Source organism: Erpetoichthys calabaricus, chromosome 7 (assembly GCF_900747795.2).
Source record: "Erpetoichthys calabaricus chromosome 7, fErpCal1.3, whole genome shotgun sequence".
In the NCBI taxonomy this organism is placed as follows: Eukaryota; Metazoa; Chordata; class Cladistia; order Polypteriformes; family Polypteridae; genus Erpetoichthys; species Erpetoichthys calabaricus.
In genome coordinates, this window is record NC_041400.2 from 145,640,082 (window position 1) to 145,660,559 (window position 20,478).

Sequence of the window (20,478 nt, forward strand, 5' to 3'; positions counted from 1 at the left end):
TCCCCCAGTTTCAAACAATCTAGAAAGAAAAATTCCAATTAAGTCATAAAACTGGCCCTGTTGGTTGTTCAAACATGTACAGTATATATGGTTAGGCATAAATAGTAATAAAATTACCAACCTATATGATAGATATAATTATTTTGTATACTCAACCACAGTTGGGAAGAAAAGAGTAAAGTTTGGATAGCTCATTCTGCTTACTATCATGTGCATCTCTGGAGTAAAGGGCAAGTTCTACTTTAATAGGGTAAAGGAATTAAACCTCCATAGTCTTCAGAATATTAGGATGTGCGGTGGCTTAATTCACATGCAGATTTCTCAAAGACATCAGTTAAAGTTATCCATTCACAAACACTTATGGAAATTAATGAGTAGTACATTCAGGATGGATGCCAGGAGCCATTGCTGAACACAGACAGTTTGTAGAAATCTGTAAACAACAAAAAAAAAATGAAAACAACCAAGTCAAGAAGATGAAGTGGGAACTTCAACAACTTTATAATCATCTGTATGTGATACTGGGTTCACTGTTGCTCACTTAGCAAATCAAAGGAGCTTGACAGACTGAATGGTCTCCTCTTGCTTGTCAAATGTCTTATGTTCAATATCGCTCTTGATTCCAGAACACTAAACAACATGCTTTAAACTTGACTGTATTATTATCATGTTCATCACCCAACCATGCATCTAAGTGACCGTCATGCCTCATTTCAGAATGCTCCCATCGTGGTACCCTCCTGTACCCTCATCTTTAACTGCTGTTTAGTTCTGAGAAAATACAGATCTTGATGTACTTTTACTGCTAGGTTTAAGTGACCAGATATTAAGTATCAGGGAGGTAAAAGATAAGGAGAAGCATATTTGAACTTTTCATTTTTTCGCAAAGTATATGTTAAGACCACATTATTTATAAAGATTAATTTTTTAGGTAGAGAAACTTGAAGATTATGAGGCAGAACCTGAACCAGTTGAAAGTGAACCAGTGAATTTATCTTCGGATCAACATCATCAAAGTAGTTTTTATGAAAATCGTCCAGGATCATCCATATGGATCCCAATCTTTTATTCGAGTAAATCAACGGGTCATAGGAAAGGTTCTTCAAGTTTTAAAAATGCAGTTCGTGCCTCACAACAAAAGGTAGGTAACCTCTTTGAATCAGAAGTAAAGCACATTTAGTGAGCTGCAGAGTTTAAATAAATGTTATGCTGTGAAACATTACACTTTTTACATTTTTAAGGCAAATCTAGACATTTGTTTCATGGAATCAGATAGTAAACAAGTCAAGAGACTTCACCTCAGTGATTTTGATTTGTCCGTAGCAGCAATATTAGTTACGGGCTTTCTTCAGTGAATGTGATTTGAATTCCGAATACAAGAATATGACAAGGACAGCAGAAAACTCTCCAACACGAGATTCCACCTATACTTTTCTTTCTTTCTTTTTTTTTTAACTGAAGGGCATCTTTCCAAATACATTATACAGTAATCCCTTGCTATATCGCAATTCGACTTTCGCGGCTTCACTCTATCACGGATTGTATGTGTAAGCATATTTAAATATATATCGTGGATTTTTCGCTGGTTCGTGGGTTTCTGTGGACAATGGGTCTTTTAATTTCTGCTACATGCTTCCTCAGTTGGTTTGCCCTATTGATTTCATACAAGGGACACTATTGGCAGATGGCTGAGAAGCTACCTAATCAGAGCACGTATTACATATTAAATTAAACTCCTGAAATATATTGTGAGCAGGGGGGCTGTTCGCACCCCTAGAGCAGGGGTAGGCAACGTCGGTCCTGGTGAGCCGCAGTATGTGCAGGTTTTTGTTCCAACCCAGTTCCTTAACGAGAACTCAATTATTGCTGATGAAGCACATATTGCTTAAGTGACATTTTGATGCTTCATTTTAGTGGTCTCGCTTGTTAAGGTTCTCCAACCTTAATTGCTTATTTCAATCTTAAACTGCTGCATTCAGTGTTTTAATTGCTCCTTATTAGCAATAAGATGTAAAAGACAAAGCAGCCAGCAGTTCTCCAGCTAGCTTTTTTCCAATTACATCTGTGTGTGTTCATCATGCACTGTTTGATTTAATAAAACACTTAATAGAAAAATGTGACAGACTGAAAATGATCTGTTTTAGGCTTCATATCATTTGGATGATATCCTTGGAAAGGAAAAAAATCTACAATATAAGAGCCTTACATTGCACAGACTAACAAGCCATAATATTAAATAAGGTCTGAGATTGGCAATGATTGGTTTCTAATTAAGCAATTGGGTTGGAATGAAAACCTGTAGCCACTGCGGCTCACCAGGACCGACGTTGCCTACCCCTGCCCTAGAGGATACGGACGCTCCTCAAAAACGCTGAAAGACTACCTTCACGTTGCTCCCATCCTTGCTGGGCTTACTTGTGGCTGCTTTGTCAAGTGATATGCTTCCCGCACGGTGCTTCGCATACTTAAAAGCTCAAACAGCATCTATCGGTTTTTGATTGTTTGCTTTTCTCTCTCTCTCTCTCTGACATTCTCTGCTCCTGACGCACACTCCTTTGAAGAGGAAGATATGTTTGCTTTCTTTTAATTGTGAGACGGAACTGTCATCTCTGTCTTGTCATGGAGCATGTTTAAACTTTTGAAAGAGACAAATGTTCATTTGCAGTGTTTGAATAAAGTTCCTGTCTCTGTACAACCTCCTGTGTTTCATGTGCAAATCTGTGACCTAAGCGTGACAATATAAAAATAACCATATAAACATATGGTTTTTACTTCGCGGATTTTCACCTATCGCGGGGGGCTCTAGAATGTAACCCCTGCGATAGGTGAAGGATGACTGTACATCTCTTTGACACAGAGCTACACTGTACAACTTAAAAAGATAAAATGATAAAGACTTAAACTTCTTCTATTTAGGGTGTTACCATTTCTAATTTTTTCCACTGAAGAAATGTCAGAAAGAATTTTAACAGTGTGTCCATTATTTCATATTACTTAACTTTAAATGTGACTAAATTCACTTGTGTATTCAAGGTAAATGACATGTTATATATTTTAATTACTTTTAAATCTTTTTGAGGATTCCAAATTCTTCAGAGTCCACCAAACAGTAGGAGTATCCAAATTCAAATTAAAAGAGTCCAATCTACAAGTGTCTCAAGTATTCCTGGACATCTTGAACAGTCTCCCCTTGACTTACAACTATGCTTTATACAGTGAGGTCTTCCACCGTTTTGGAACTCATTACTTCACTTCAGGCACTTTAGGTGGCAGATATGACGTCCTTTACCAATATGACAGAAATGAACTCAGCAACTCTGGTAAGTATACATTTAAAAATGATATACAGATGATACATGTACAGATAATGTTTGCTGCTTTTGGAATGTGCTTATCTGCTTTATTTTCTATTTCTACAGGAAGTAATTGTGTTTTCTATGTAGAACTCATGTCAAGAAAGCTTTGTTGCCCATGAGAAATACTGCTTTATGAGATATTTTAACATGAGGGCACCCCACTAGGCATTTCTCCAATGTGGTGTGTGTTTTAAAAAATGATGTATTATAATTTCAGACATACAAAGGGGTGATGAAAAGGATAACACAAATTATCAAAAGAATATACAAACTTGTGATGAGGAGTATTTTGTATTATTGAATTGTATTTCTGTTGTGGCCATGATAGATTGGCCATCTAGCTCTGTGAAGACGATTACTTGTGTTCTGTTTTGTACGTTGTATTTACCCCAATTTTTGAAACCCATTGTACGGCCAAACATCTACCTGGAAGTGGGTCTCACTCTTAATTGCCATTCCCAGGATTTCTTCCTTTTTTTGGGGGCGGGGAGAGAGTTTTTTTTGTTGTCTTCTTAGGTTGTCAAGTTTTGGGGACTGTTAAAAAACACAGCCTGTTAAAGGCCATTGTTGAATTCCTTGTGTGATTTTGGGCTATACAAGAAATAAATTGTTGCTGTTGGTGGTTGTACCTGTTTGTCAAATGGGATGGATCCCTAATTCTCTGTCTTCTAAGTAATCCCCATCTCTTTCTGTGTCTCTCACTGTTTATCTTTGGCCATTTTTCTTCAAGAAAAATATCTTCGGATGTGAGATTCATGATTCCATAGTGAGAGACACCGTTTAATCCCCATTCCATGAAATCACCCTTCCCTGTCATGCTTATTCCACTGCTACCTGTTAAAAGTTAAAATGGCCTCCTGTCACTTTTCTATGACAGTTTCTTGGTGGAGAAGGACACTGTGCTGAATTGTCCACACCTGAGCATCATGAAAGAATGAATATTGCAGGGATTCTACCAAGGAGCCATAAAATCTCTCTCTTTGGTTTGATTTCAGAAATGTCTTCTGTAGGACACAGCATGAAGTGACTGCACTTCTCCTTAGTTTTCTGCTGTTCCAGAAAAACATACAGAAGAACACCATCAGCTAATGTGCATGTTTAATTTTTCCTTTGCCCCTTGAATGGCCTTGTTGTTTTTAATATTATATATTGTGACTGACCAGGACACCAACTGTTTAGAAGAACCAGGGGGGTGGGGGGGGGAGGGCATCAGCAGGGCAATACCTTCCCTGGGTCACTAGAGGGCAGCTTGCCTGGCTGACTGTGGCACCATGGATTCCCACAGAGTATGCTGGGAGTTGGAGTTTGGCACAGCCCTGTTGGGTTCCATGGGGGCCACCAGGGGGAGCTGCAGAGCCCTACATTGGGCTCTCACCACACCTGGGAGTGATTCCAGGTCAGATTAATGAGCCACCTGGAACACTCCCAGGGCCATCATAAAAGGAGCCGCCTCACTCCATTCGGGGAGACAGTCGGGTGGAGGTGGGCGAAGCTTGCCAGAGAGAGAGAGAGAGGAGGCGGAAGGACTGAAAGGGAGAAGAAGAGAAGAGAAGAGTCAAGATAAAAAGAACTGGACTGAGACTTGTACTATGGTGCATGGTGCTGTGCTCTGTGGGTAGAGAAAAGCAGCTCCCCTCTCTAAATAAAAAGTGTGTTGTGTGCTGCACTTGCATCTCTGCCTGTCTGTGTCAGGTTAGGGTGGCTGTACGCACCCTGGTGATCCACAATATATATTGGATTAATGCCTCTATCCTATATGACTTGTAAGATCAGCATACATTCGGCAGTTAATGTTTTTTGTAGTTGGTGTACAGAACATTCAAATAATAATATAGTGGTACCTTAAGATACGAGTGCCCCAACATACGAGTTTTTTGAGATACGAGCTGTCACTAGGTTTTTTGCCTTGAGTTACGAGCGAAAATTTGAGATATGAGCCATCAAAGAGCTTGTCACCACACATTCCATGGAACTGACAGTGGAGGAGATGACGGAACTACAGACTCAGCAACATCTGCAGGAGATTGGTATCGAGATAAAGGAAGTGTTGGCAATGTGAGAAAAAGTTTCAGACTTTATTGAAAAGAAACAGCCTGGAAAAGTTGCAAATGGTCATGCAGCGGCGCTATTTAATGACACTTGCCTAACTCATTTCAGAAACATTCTAAAGGGGAGAAAGAAACAAAGCTCCTTGGACAGGTTTCTGTTGAAATGCTCTGCAAATGAAAGTGATGAAAGCGTGGTAAAAAAGAAAAAAACTAGTGAAGAAGAAAATTAAGTTAAGCAAAAGTGAAGTGAAAGAAAAAAATAATACAATACATTAATTGGCTTACCACCAGCATCTGTTTATTTCTTTAGATTCTCTTTTATGTATAAGGTTTTATTTTGTTTGTATACAATATTTGTTCATTATGAATACATTTTTCTTATGTTGAAAACATTTAACAAAAAATTGGGGTGGTTTTTTGGGGGCTGGCACGAATTAATCTCATTTCAATTCATTTCAATGGGGAAAATTGATTTGAGATACGAGCATTTTGACTTACGAGCTCGGCCATGGAATGAATTAAACTCGTATCTCAAGGTTCCACTGTAATAATAACCCATTTTATTTATATAGCGCCTCGCCCAAACTCAAGGTGAATGAATTCCTTAGGATCACATAGTGAGGCATGTATAAGAACTGAATCAGGAACTTGGGGTTTTAGGTTGAGTGCCTTAGCCATTGCACCCTACTGCTCCCTATGCTATCCTACAATTGCAAGCTGGCCAATTCTCTATTTGGCATTCAGGTTTTAGTTTTTACCAACCAAAAAAGAATTCTATTCCAAGTGTGAAATGCTTTTTAAGCATAACTTTCTTTTAAGCAATAGTGTTCTCACAGTCTGAACTTTAGATTATTCATGTGTTATATTTCTAAACTAAACAGATGTTTAACAGTAATATTGATGTCTGTTTCATTCCCTTTTAACAGGTTTCACAGACAGTGAATCCAGTGAATGTGTAAGGTCAGAAACAACAAGACGTGTCTTAATATTTTTCAAACGTACTACAGTAAAGGAAAAATGTGTTACAAACAAAATGTCAGAAAAATATGAAGGTGAATGGGAATTAAGTATAACTATTTCATAGAGTTACTTAAGTAAAAAATGCTATTTGTTCATTAAATCAACCCACCTAGTCTAATACAGATTTGTGAGGTAATGTTGTAGAACTTTAATGACAGGAATGAAGACAGAAATATGGCTCCAACATTACATCATACCTCTTCCAGTATGTTTTGCACTATTAAAGAGTTAACAAATTAATAATAATAATAATAATAATAATAACATTTATTTGTATAGCACATTTTCATACAAAAAAGTAGCTCGAAGTGCTTTACATAATAAGGAACAGTAAAAAAAATATAACAACATAAGAAATTAAAATAAGACAATATTAGTTAACATAAAAAAAAGAGTAAGGTCCGATGGCCAGGGTGGACAGAAAAAACAAAAAAAAAACTCCAGACGGCTGGAGAAAAAAATAAAATCTGCAGGGGTTCCAGGCCACGAGATCGCCCAGTCCCCTCTGGGCATTCTACCTAACATAAATGAAATAGTCCTCTTGTGTCTAGGGTTCTCACGGAAGGACTTGATGATGATGGACATGCAGACTTCTGGCTTTTAATTCTTTACTGTTGGAACATCATGGTGCTTTGAGTAGATGCCAAAAGGACACCGGAAAAAGAAACAGAAGAGAGAATAGGGGTTAGTACAGATTTTAGAGCTACCTTGGATAATTATTATAATGAATTGGATATACAGAGTATCAGGATTAAATTACAGTGAAATTATGAGAAGGCCATGTTAAAGTAATGTGTTTTCAGTAGTTTTTTAAGTGCTCCACTGTATTAGCCTGGCGAATTCCTATTGGTAGGCTATTCCAGATTTTAGGTGCATAACAGCAGAAGGCCGCCTCACCACTTCTTTTAAGTTTTGCCCTCGGAATTCTAAGGAGACACTCAGTTGAGGATCTGAGATTACGATTTGGAATATAAGGTGTCAGACATTCCGATATATAAGACGGGGCAAGATTATTTAAGGCTTTATAAACCATAAGCAGAATTTTAAAGTCAATCCTGAATGACACAGGTAACCAGTGTAGTGACATCAAAACTGGAGAAATTTGCTCGGATTTTCTTTTCCTTGTTAGGATTCTAGCAGCTGCATTCTTCACTAGTTGCAAACGATTTATGTCTTTTTTGGGTATTCCTGAGAGGACTACGTTACAGTAATCTAGTAGACTGAAAACAAACGCGTGAACTAATTTCTCAGCATCTTTCAATGATATAAGAGGTCTAACTTTTGCTATGTTTCTTAAGTGAACAAATGCTGTCCTAGTGATCTGATTAATATGCGATTTAAAATTCAGGTTACAGTCAACAGTTACCCCTAAGCTTTTTACCTCTGTCTTGACTTTTAATCCTAATATATCCAGTTTATTAACAAATTAAGTCAGTGATTGAATCAATCAATCTTTTATTTAATGCAGTATTCTTCATAAGGCAGTTTACAAAGGAAACAAGAATCCAATTTAAAATGGTAAATTATAATACTAGATTTCTTATTCATCCATCCATTTTATAAACTTGATCATTTGATTTCATAGTTACTGAGTGATGAACATAAGCCAAGGACCAACTTTAGATAAAGGTGCTCTTCAACAACAGACCACATTTGCTCATGCCAGCTAATTATTTTAGTGAACGTAATAGTACTTTTCGAGTGCTTCCAAAAATCTTATAGCATTAGAGCAAAGGCCGTCTAAATATATTCAACCTAGTGCCATGACCATGTGCCAACCAAAACAAATTGTTTTTGCATGGTGTGCCATTCTGAGAAATCCTTGTATTGATCTAAAATAATACAAAAAAAAGCAAAGTAAACAAGCAAATTAAAAGTCTTAGTTTCATCGGAGTTATCAGAGATGGTGTCTCTCTTTTCTTTTTATTCTCCGTTTGCTCTTCAGCCAACTGCCTAGCCTTCGGGGTAGGAATTCTTTGGTGATGTTTCTTCTTTAATGCCTATTTGGCAGATGTAAATGGTGCTCAATTCCCTATTGACTACTGGAAGTTAACTTTCCATCTCCTTTCCTGCCCAAGGGCAGTCTTCAATTCCTGGTCTTGACATCCATAGGCTTGGTTAGACATTCAGGGACTTACAGCTCACTGTCCAATCAATGGTTTAAGCTTTCATTATTTTGTTATTCTCAGAAACATGAACATTATTCTCAAACAGTTTAAAGAATTAAATAGAAATCACTTTATCTTTTTAAAAAAGGATCCTTTCTGAAGTCATCGGAAAAGTGTATTTCAATGGTAAGAGGAGGCCGAACAGAGTATGCTGCAGCTTTAGGCTGGGAAAGGAAGGGAGTTCTACCAGAAAGTACCGTTTATAAAGACTGGGTACAGTCAGTGATGGATAATCCAGACATTGTGGAGTATGAGGTAAGAAATACTTGACTCCTTTAAAAGATATTTCTGAAAGATTATAGGTGAAAATTTAAGAAAAATACAGATAAAAAATATTTACATTAGGTGAAACTTTATTAATTTCATGGGGAAATTCAAAGCATACAGCAGCAAAAACATGAAAGACAAAAATACAGACACATAGGACTGATAATACAACCAAACAATCAATAGATAAATAAATGCATAAATAATTAAATAAATGTAATGAGTATATCGGATGGAAGCATTAAATTGCCTGATAGCAGTAGACAGAAAAGACCCCCTAGAGGCGCTTCTTAGCATACTGTGGTGGAATGAGCCTGTGGCTAAAAGGGCTCTAAGAGAGCACCTCCTGGATGGGATAGGGAGGATTTTTCATGATGCATCCAATTTTGCCACCGTCCACTTTTCCACAACAGCTTCCAGTGTACCCAGGGTTTGCCCTGTAATGGAGCAGGTTTTCTTGATAAGTGTACCCAGGGTTTGCCCTGTAATGGAGCAGGTTTTCTTGATAAGTTTGTTCAGGCATTGTGCTTCTTTTGTGCTCAGGTTGCTTCCCCAGGAGACTGCAGTGTAGAACACCACTCTGGTTACTATGGACTGGTATAACATTTCTAGCAGCTTGTTGCACACATTAAAAGTTCTGAGTGTCCTTATCAAGTAGTGACCCTTCTTGTAAAGATCCACTGTATTGTCTGACCAGTCCAGTTTGTTGTTTATCTGAACTCCTAGGTACTTGTAGCTCTGCACCACTTCCATGTCCTCCCCCTGAAGGGTGACTGGTCTCAGAGGCTTCTTGGCATGTTTGGAAATTCACCACTAGTTCTTTTGTCTTTTGCCAGTGCTGGACAAATCATCTGAAAATGTCTGTAGGTGGCAAGTGCTGGTATTATGCTGGAAGTCTGTTGTGTTTCGGGTAAACAGGATGGGAGACAGGACAGTTCCCTGAGAGTCTCCAGCATTATACACTAACATTGCTGACACACAGTCTCTCAGCCATGATCCAGGAGATTGTGCGAGCATTTACATACAAAGCCTTGAGCTTTATCTCCATTTGATTGGCCAAATGGTGTTAAAAGCACTGCAAAAGTCAAAGAACATTACCCTGACTGTGGTAACATCTTTGTCCAAGTGGGAGTAGGTTCTGTGGAGCATTTAGATGAGAGTATCCTCAACACATATATACAGTATGTGCCTGTGTGTAAAAAGAATAGCAGGAGTGAATGTTATTGGCTTTTCTTACTATATTATAGAGGTGTTATTTTAAAAATTAGTTCAGTAAACTGTGAACATCTAAAATAACATTAGTTGGCATATCCATTTAAAGCATAAATTGCCACAATGTTTTTAATTACTGTATTGAGTTTATTTACTAATGCCCTTGATGTCTTTGCTAGAGAATTCACTCAGGGAGTTGCCCCGTCTCGCTCAGCCACATGCCCTCCCTGAGAAGGTGACCCTGGGCTGCAAATCTTTGCTGTAAGGATGGCAAGCAGCGAGTTTTGCCACTGTTATAACAGGCAACTCCATCATCCAGTGGCTGATCTGGCTGCTAGCTGTGAATGGGTTTCGTACTGTATGTGACTCTCTGTCATCTCTCTCTTTCAGCCTTGTCACAAGCCAGTTACTGTGCCTTTTCTTTAAAAAATCCTTTCTCATCCTTCTACTGATCATCCCAAGAGTCTGCCTCATGACTCAGGCGCCGCCGCGAGTGGCAGCCTTCCAGGCAGCTCTGTGTATGACTTTATCTTTCTTCCTTTTTCTCTGTTTTTCTCTATTTCACTGATCACTCCTACCACTTTCTTTTATGTGGACTCGTTCCCTGGACACTTTTTACTACTTTTTACTACTTGGACATGGATTTTTACATGCTGAGACTCGTCTATTCAGGTAGTCAACTTCAAGTGCTGAGAACAAAGGCCCATGCTGGTGTGGTTCCCTATTTACCCGACGTTTTGTGAATTTCCCCTTGGGATTAATAAAGTATCTATCTAATCTAATCAAGATTGGCCATAGATGATTCATGTATTTAGATTGGTCTCCTCCGTCGGTGAACCAATAACAAAACATGTCAGGTGAGAATCCCTGTTGCTGGTGTAAAACTTCTGTTCTATGAACGCTAGAGTGTGCTCTCATACCATTTCCTGAACCCTGATAAATTACAGAGAAACCAAAATCCAATGAATAAAGCTTGAGTGTGTGTTTGCAAATCTACACTGTTAAATTTCTCTCTGACAGATTTTCCACAGATGAAGATTTGTTCACAGGAAGATCATTAGCTATTTTTAATTCTGATTTTTTTCCATTTGGAGGAAACCGAGTGACTGCACCTGCTCTTTATTAGAGAAGTGCACCTAGGAGGCATTTTTGGGATTAGGCACAGATAAACAAAATTGCTCCCCATGGATGTTCCCACAGGGGATTTTATTTAGTGACTGTGCCTGCACTTTATTTTACCCCGGGCAGTGCTCAACATAGGGGCTAAAACAAAGTACAATGCATTATACTACATTGTTAAACCTGCACATCAGAGTCTCCTTTCATCTCCACAAGTTGCCTTAAAACCTGTGCTTATATTTGACCAACCTGTGTCTACCTTTAGTGTCTTCTTGCAGCATTCTTGAGGTGCACAATATTTATCAACAAGGTATGGTACGTGTTGCAAGATATCACCACTGCTGACAGGTTTCAGTCAAGGATAGGTGTGACCTGCAGCATGTATGGAATAGAGTTAGCTTTTGGTTCAGAAATAATAAACAGCTTTAAATGTAAAAGGTTTCCAATAGAACTGGGACTGGATTTAATAAATTATGTCAAAACAAAAGTCTCTATTATATAATAAATCAAGTGGAGGGATTTTCCTAAAGTCATTAGTCTAGGGTTATGAAACTGATGTAGAGACAAAGGCAGAACAAACTGCTTAAAATGACTTTGTGCTTTTCTTTTCTTAGCTTCTTCCCATCCTGAATCTGGTGAAGGGTTTTCCTTGTGCAGGCACCAAGAGGCAAAATCTTGAAAAAGCACTCATTGAGTACCTGGAGAATTTTGACTCCTGTAAATGTGCCCCATGTCCTAACAATGGAAGGCCTGTGTTGTTTGGTACAGAGTGTTTATGTATTTGCCAGCCTGGAACATATGGACAGAATTGTGAAAAACGAGCACCTGACTTTACATCAGGTATGGACTTCAATTTTGGTCTTTTTCTGGAATACAACTCAAGATGCACTAGATCAGAATCATTAGTGATGTGATCTGGGGTCATTGGATGTTTTCAGGGTTTAATTTTGAGCACCTAATCTCAAGTGAACCAACCATGGTTGATTAGGTCATGACTAGAGGTCAGCCTGCATGTTCCGCAGATCGCCATGGACTTGGTCTCCTCATCTAGAGGCATTTTGAGGCTCTCTGTTGCCTTGGTGGAATTCATGATGTGTCTTTGTTATGATCAGGCCTTTGATTTAAATTTTTTCTGATGAAATTCTTCACCTTCTAAGCCTCCAGTTTCGGGAGTTTTGAAAGTCAAGGAAGCAATTGGTTGTATTTATTTATTGTTCCTTATGTATTAAGGTTGTTAAAAATGATTCATGTTCTCCCAGAGCACTGTCTCGTTTTGCTTATGGGTGCCGCCATTTTAGGATAGTTTTGCTAGGCTAGGCAACCAGGATTGTGCAATGCAGGACATCATGGCCTTAAAGGTTTAGAGGTCAGGTTCAGGCACTTCCTGGATGTCCAAGTTTGGATTCATGAACAAAAACCCCTTAGAATCACTTCTTATTATTAGTTTTGAGTTAACTGGTTATGACAACGTTTCAGCTGTCTGACTACATGTAATGTATTCTTTTTTGGTTTACAAGTTCCCACTCTGTTTAGACATTGTTTAATTGTAGTCTTCCTGGCTATAGTCCCTGTTTTAATTCATACCATTTTATGCTGTCTTCTGATTCTCTCTCAAAACTGCTGTTGCTATTTGCAAGCAGTACAGTCTCTAGTCTCCTTCTTGTGCCCAATTTGCTGAATGTTTTGTCAAAGCAGCCTCCTGCAGCCCATCTCTATAACTGTGCACTTTGCCTTCCATCCCTGCTTCTTACAGTTGCTAGCCAGTTCTTTGTATTTGTTTAATATCCTTTTGTAGGCCTCCTCTAGGCGTTCCTCCCATTACACTCACAGCTCCAGCAGGATCATGTATTTTATTGACTCTGAAACTTTTTATTTCATGAGAAAACAGTCATAACATGAAATCTTGAAGGCATCTGGTGCCTCCAGGGAAGTCTTTCCTCTTATATCTGGCAACTGACTGTGAGCTGCTATGCTATTTCAATTCAACAGCACTTGTTGGCTTAATAAACACCTATCAATATATTTTATGAACCGATCAATCCATTACAAGGTTATAGGAAGTTACAGCCTAACCAGGTGAAAGCCTTGAGCAAACCATGGCTGGGGTACTGCGGCCTACACACTGAAGAACCCTGGAGAGACCATTCAATCTAACATCAAGTACTTTGAGAAAAAGACTTAATACTGTAGATGGAATACTTTTCTTTCTTTTATTAAACTAATTTTGTTCAAATGTTGGACAACAGTGGAATACCAAGAGAAAAATCATATAAAAATAGACACACTCCATACAGTCTGCAATTAGGTTAGGAATATCAACCAGGCCTCTTGTTAATTTGAATTTAAAATTATCTTTCACCAATGTTTTTGCTTGTTTTTACACTTCTCTCAAAGATCATTCCCAAGCCTCTCTGTTTAGAATACAATTCAAAGAGAACAAAATCAACCATAAATGGAAAGTAGCAGTTATCTTGACACTTAAGGAAATATTTGGTTCACAACAATGTAAAGTTCGATAAAAATAATTTTCTGGTTAAAGGATGAGAAAAGCTTGTTTGAAATAACACTGACATTGCTGCTTTGTGTTTGTTCTTATGTCTAAACTGTAGCTGTGGTAGATGGGTATTGGAGCTGCTGGTCTCCCTGGAGTACATGTGATGCTATGATGAAGAAGACACGCACAAGGAGCTGTAACAACCCAATTCCAGCAAATGGTGGCAAGGGCTGTGTAGGAGTGAGTCAGGAAGAGCAAGATTGCCACATTGCCATTTTCCATGATCGGTAAGATTATTTTAGCAGCACTCAGATAAAAGCAATGACATTAGCAAATGAATTGGCCTGTTTTAGGAAATCACTATTTTTAAAAGTAATTTAATAAATTCATCCAGTGATAGCCTAATGCCCAGTTCAGGGTTAGTCTCTGTTTTGTGGCCAGTACTTCTGGGGATAGACACCACCTCCAATGATTATCTGAATTGGATTATGCAGATTTCCTAATAAAGATGTATAACAAACTATAAGTGAAGACTATATATTGTGATGAATGGCAGGCAGGGAGATGGTCCCTAACTCCTTTACTTCTGGGAGGCCAGAAAAAGAGACACAAAGTGCACCCTACCTCAGCCAGGAGGCTGGCATGAGATGCCAGCAAAAAAATAAAGGCGAGTACACTGGCATCCTGACAGGGTTGGATAGTATAATACTGGCTGGGAGGCCAGTATAATGGAAGGGCGGTATACACAGCCTGTGCATATGTTTACACTGTATGCTTTACCAACATTCTTGTGGTGCAGTACCCATATGCAGCCCTGCTGGGTTCTATGGGTGCCACCAGGAGGGGCTGTGGAGGTTGTCTGACCCTACTTCATTGGGCTTCTGTCTGACCCAGAAGTGCTTCCTACATGCCACATCCTACATTTACATTTACTTATTTCGCTGACACCTTTATCCAAGGTGACTTACAATATTTATGATACAATCTATATATATAATTCACAAAGTCGCCACCAGAGCAGGAAGACACCCATGAAAGCACGCACACCAAAACAAGACACCCATGAAAGCACGCAGGAAGGGGCGTGGATTCACTAAGCCGCCGACAAGTAGGAAGGAGCCACGCCCACCCACTCTATGACCCTTGGATACGACGACAACTCGCAGAGCCACGCCCACCACCTCGGACGCGACGCCTCAGAAAAAACAGCGTCATGTATGTTTGTCTGTGCAACAGTACACATGGACCTCTGAGCCACGTTGACTTTTCATTAGTCAACCTCAGTGGAACCTTGGTTCACACAGAGGCAGCACCAGAGAGAGACAGAGGCACACACAGGCAAGCCCGAGAGAGAGAGCCACGCACACACAGGCAGCGCATCAGAGAGAGCCGAGCAATCCTTTAAAACTGAGGTAAAAAAACACAATGAAGGAAGCAGTCTTTAAAAACCAATAAGCCCTGTGCCTCTTTTACATTAGCATCTCACCTGCTTCACCGCCCTGCAAGAGTCGAGACGCTTTCTCAACAGCTGACCTTCTCTGTGCCTGACTCCACTACTGTCAGTCGCCTGATTAAAAATGGTGAACTCCTGCAATGTTACTATCTTGGTTGGCTTTTAAATAAAGTTCGGATTTGTTCAAATGTTCCTTTTTTTCCCACTGTGCTTAAAACTCATTTTAAAAAATAAGTGTTTATACAACTGCTGCAATGTTACAGAGAGAGAGAGGGCTCGGTGCTTCTGAGAGACAGAGGAGGATGGGGCTCGCGTGCTGCTGAGAGAGAGAGAGAGAGAGGCGGGGGGGCTGGGGAGGCTGCTGCTGAGACAGAGAGAGCCTGCGCATGCAGCTGAGCAGGGAGCCTGGGTGTTTGTGTCAGTGTTATTCAATGTTTTTACTATTACACTGTGCATTCTATGGTGTAATAATTAACTATATTTGTGCTTAAAAATCTTTAAAAAATATATTTACATACAGTTCATACGGTCTGGAATGGATTAATTGTATTTACATACAATCCTATGGGGGAAATTGCTTCGGTTCACGACCAAATTGGTTTACGACCAGAGGTTTGGAACGAATTATAGTCGTGAACTGAGGTTCCACTGTATATTGAGTCTAGAAAACATGATCAGCAAGTCTTTGATAGGCTGCAACAAAATGATGAAAGAACGGGCACATTTTTTTCTCACAAGCTGGGTGGGTGGGTGTTAGTTAGTTAATTAGTTACTCGAAGGATTTCAAGATTTAATAAGCACAAGCGGTAACACTGCAAAAGCAGCCAAAACCAGAAAAGACGGCTGGCAAAAAGTGGCTGACAAATTAAACGCGTGTGCATTGTACTTGCTGAAAGCGGCGTTACGGATTTTGCAAATGTTCATTTTTTCCCTCTGCTTAAAAAACATTAAAAAAAGCGGCGTGATTATGCGGCGTATACTACGCCGCGGGTTGGTATGCAACGTGTAAAACAGTTTGTTTGTCACGGATAATTTGCCTTTTACTTTAGCACAAAGACAATTTCCTGTTAGATTTGCCTTTGCGATGACAATTGATAAGGCACAGGGCCAAACTTTCAAAAAGATATGCCTGTATCTGCCAAAACCAGTTTTCAGTCACGGACAGTTGTATGTTGCTCTCTCCAGAGTTCCATCTTTTCATTCACTTACTGGTATGCCTGCAGGAACACGTGCAGCGAGCGAGAGAGAGCGAGCGACACACACACGCATACAGGCGCGCGCGCGAGAGAGAATAAGAATAATAATACTTTATTACATTGATATACCGGTGTTTTCAGTATTCAAAGCGCTATCCACACAGGGAGAAAGCGAACCCAAAATCTTCCACAGTCTCCTTACTGCAAAACAGCAGCACTACCATTGCGCTACAAGGCAGTTAAAGAATGCACCGGCCTCGATTTTGTTTTCACTTCTGTTTACAGCGATCCGATCGTTGCGTGCATTGTTGCAATGTTACTTTTCTTGGTGGCTTATTACATTATGGATGTTTCACATGTTAATTTTTTTCCCTGTGCTTAAAAGACATTAAAAAAGTGTTTCTCAACTGTGACTCCGGAACAACTCAGTACGCAAGCTATATTAAGCGTCGCTACACCTTAATGAACAAGTGCTGAAACTTATCCCTACCGACGAAGTAACTTTCACCAGCGTGGCCTCCTTCATCACAGACGATCCCGCTTTCAGTCACGGACAATTGTATGTTGCTCTCTCCAGAGGTCCATCTTTTCATTCACTCACAGTGGTATCCACAAACCCACCCCATTTGGACAACTGTGTTGTTCAGCAAGTGTTCACCCATCAATACATAATTATGCGGCGTATGTTACGCCGCGGGTTGGCTAGTTGGTTATATTTCTTTTGGTTTTCCAATTGGAGCACAGGTAGGTCAAGTGACTTGCTCATGGTCACACAGTGTCAGCAGTGGGATTTGAACCCACAGCCTCAGGGTTTGAGGTCCAAATCCTTAACCACTACGCCACACTCCCTCACGACAGCCTTGCATTGGAAGTACTCCCACATCCTGCATGAAAGGAGCTGCTCTGCCTCACCCAGGAAAGTTGAAGTCGGGTGCAGAGGAGGGACAAACCTCACCAGGGGGGAGTGGAGGAGGAAAAAGAGAAAATAGAAAGAATTAAGTTGTTTGGTTTTTTGAAACCTTGAAGAAGCGTTTGTAAAGATATCTATGTAAAATTAAACTTTAATCTAAACCCAGGACTTATGTCTTTGAGATTGTGTATGGGGTATGATGTTCTGTTGCACTTGTACAGGTCACAAGATATACACAATGAACCAACAATATCCCTAAATAATTGTTTACTTTTTCTAATTGCTTTGAAGAGATGTTTGTATTAATGATAATGAAGAAAGAAAAGATGATGAAGAAGAATTTTCCCCACAAACAGACAAGCCTGGATGTTCAGTACCCCAGGCACCAGACAACAGTTACTTGAGAGTAAGAGTCTAAAATATCAATCCTTTATTGCATTCTTTCCTCTGACTGTTTGTAACAGATTGCCGTGTTTTCTTTTATAAAGTCTTTTCAATGATTGAACCCTTGCCAGAGCAGTAACTGGGTCACCTCTGCTATTTATTTATTTACTAGCTGTAAAAACCCCTGGCTCCTAGAAACCATGGATTCTGGCACTTCAATCAAGCATTCGCATCGGTTGTGTATTAGCAGCTCCTCGTTGGTTTCGTTTTGCGGACGTGCTCTCCTCCGTTGTCTATCAGCGGCTAAGCGAGTTTTTTCTCTCCTCGGAGGTTTCATTTTGCTGATGTGCTCGCCTCGCTTGTGTATTAGCAGCGGCAGTTTCACTTTGTCAACAGAGTCGATTTCTTTGAGCGTCTCTGCTGCTCGCGTTGTGAAGAGGTGGGCTGAACGCATGCTACGGAGATGCAGTTGTTCTTCTAAAACCCCCTCTTAAACAGTGATCCACTGGGAAACAAATACATTTTATTTACCTCCTCTTTGCTCAAGCAGCTGATGGCTTGCTGCCGCTGCCGTGTTGCGTTATCTGCATGTCGTGCAGCACTTTGAACATTTAAAAGCCTGTACAGCAGCTGTCCATTTGTCTCACGGGATGTTAAAGTGTCTCCGAGAAGGTCACATCTCGTCTCCTTCCAAACCTTCCAAGATTTTTTTTTATAATAGAGAGATTTATTTTTGTACTTTAAAATGGTTTCACTGAATTTCTTTGGAATCCCATCAAAAATGCTTCCATGAAAATTCCACACAATTTTACGTCAGAAGAGAGAATTGCAACCAGAATGAGGACCAGCTATTGTATAGTGCATAATTAAGACTTAAAAAGTTAAGCTATGGATGTTATAGTCTGAGGACAGATTCATTCTGTCCTTTCCTCCATTAATTTTTTAATCTGCTTACCCAGTTCAGAGTAATAAGAAGCCAGTACCAAACTCTGTAACACTGGGTATAAGCTGGGAAGTGCATGGACAGAATTCAACTGCTGAACTGCTGAAAATGTTAATTCACAGGACACAAGTTATGAAAAATATTCTAGGTTAAGACGTTTACTAACAATTGTATCAGAGCTGCTGGTGCAGAGGCAGGTTAAGTAGCTTGGTCAGGGTCAGGCAGTGAGCCAGTGGTGGAGATTGAACCAGCAACCCATTAGCTTATAACCCAGTGCTATACAATGCAACCTGCAGCAAATCTTAAAGGAAATGGCTTGAGAGATCAACTATTTTTTTCAAATTTCAGCATGATAAAGTTATTTTTTGTACAGTTTTATACTGTATATACTATGTTTTTTCTGCTACTATTTTTGCATTTTTTAGAAGAGATATTTTAAAAATAATCTGTTTTTCCTAATAAAGATTATTTGTTTCGTAGAACAAGAAGAGACATTACAATTTTGGTGAAGTTGTGGAAGTTCTTTGTGTGACTGGTTATAGACTTGAGGGATACGCCTATTTCAGGTGTTTGCCAGATGGTACATGGGATCGCAAACCCATGAACTGCATTAGTAAGTACCGGTAATTTATTTAATATAATTAAAGTTCTCAGTCCGCTGAGTGACAGACTTCTTAACAGCACTGTGACCTGAGTTCAAAGGTATGTTGTATTTTGTGAGTATGGTTTTGCATCCTACTGTCACTGGGGTGGCCACAAAAACCAGTACTTTGGTTGCCAACTTGATACCAAAATTCCCAAAACGTAACAGTACTAGCTTTATTACATTATCGGCAGTACCAAGTGAAAGTCGGTACTTGCACTCATGTGTGACTGCAGGTAAACAAAGTACTTTGAAAGGCACAATAATACATGAGAAGAACATAAATAAAAACTAAATATGAAACTAGCTCACAGTGGTGATGACACAGCACTGCCTTAGCATGCAGTATGTCGAAAATGAAAAACAGCCAAGTCATTACTGAAATGCATTGTGTTTAAGGGAGGAGAATTTCAGTGCCTGACTGAGGCAATTGTGCTTATTATTTAAAAAAGAAAAAAGCCACAACACACATATGCTCTTTGCTTTTGTTGTTTTTGTTCTTTCTGGATCAACTCAATATTTCATTATGGAGTTACTCAAGGAAACAATTTGTGTGTTCTTTTACTGCACAATGATTGACAAATTAGATGTGAACTGTAATTGTAACTTTTAGTGTCACGGATTTCTAAAACGAGATGAAATGATAGCAGAATTAAACACCATTTATTACAGTGCCATATACAGATCCAATAAAGGAACAGTGGAGCAACTGAAGGGCAATTATCAATTAACATGGCTCATAAGAGTTTGACTTTAATTGGGTTAACAAGATATAATTATTTAGAAAAAAGGGAAAATACAGAGAAAAAAATGAAAAGAACAGGCAGAAACATGACACCAGAGATGCTAACATGACTTGTCACTCGCATGTACAAGTGTCCTGAGTGGTGGATTGCTGCCTTGCTCATTCTACTACTAAAGTTTTGAAATAATTGACATAACCTGATTTGAGGCTGTGACATTCCCTACACTCAGCCGTTACTGGAACATGGAATGTGGACACAGTATATTTCATGTTCAAGGTTTAATTTTAAGGTACATGGGGACAAGCAATAGTGTGATGGATATACTTAATGTTTCTTAATTTACAAAACCATGTAACCCTCATTAAAGTTACACCCCTAAGTGAATCCCACCAATTTAAATCCAAGCAGTGACACTGAGGCCTTCCCAGAGCAATATGCAAGATTTCTGTTTCAAGATGTGGGAAACTGCTAGCTTAGGGAAAAGGAAGCTCTCCGAGTAAATTATGTGCATGTGTAAAA

The 20,478-nt window shown here is 39.4% G+C and overlaps 1 protein-coding gene across 3 annotated transcripts in view; it reads left to right on the plus strand.

Annotated features, from left to right (window-relative positions):
• c6 (complement component 6) overlaps window positions 1-20,478 on the plus strand; it is a 66,936-nt gene that overhangs the window by 28,315 nt on the left and 18,143 nt on the right. For all 3 annotated transcript variants that reach the window (XM_028805514.2, XM_028805512.2, XM_028805513.2), the window contains exons 7-14: window positions 932-1,141; window positions 3,080-3,320; window positions 6,331-6,456; window positions 8,681-8,847; window positions 11,805-12,030; window positions 13,800-13,971; window positions 17,535-17,649; window positions 19,051-19,183. In XM_028805514.2, coding sequence (XP_028661347.1) covers window positions 932-1,141; window positions 3,080-3,320; window positions 6,331-6,456; window positions 8,681-8,847; window positions 11,805-12,030; window positions 13,800-13,971; window positions 17,535-17,649; window positions 19,051-19,183 — 1,390 coding nt within the window. The remainder of the gene's footprint in view (window positions 1-931; window positions 1,142-3,079; window positions 3,321-6,330; window positions 6,457-8,680; window positions 8,848-11,804; window positions 12,031-13,799; window positions 13,972-17,534; window positions 17,650-19,050; window positions 19,184-20,478) is intronic.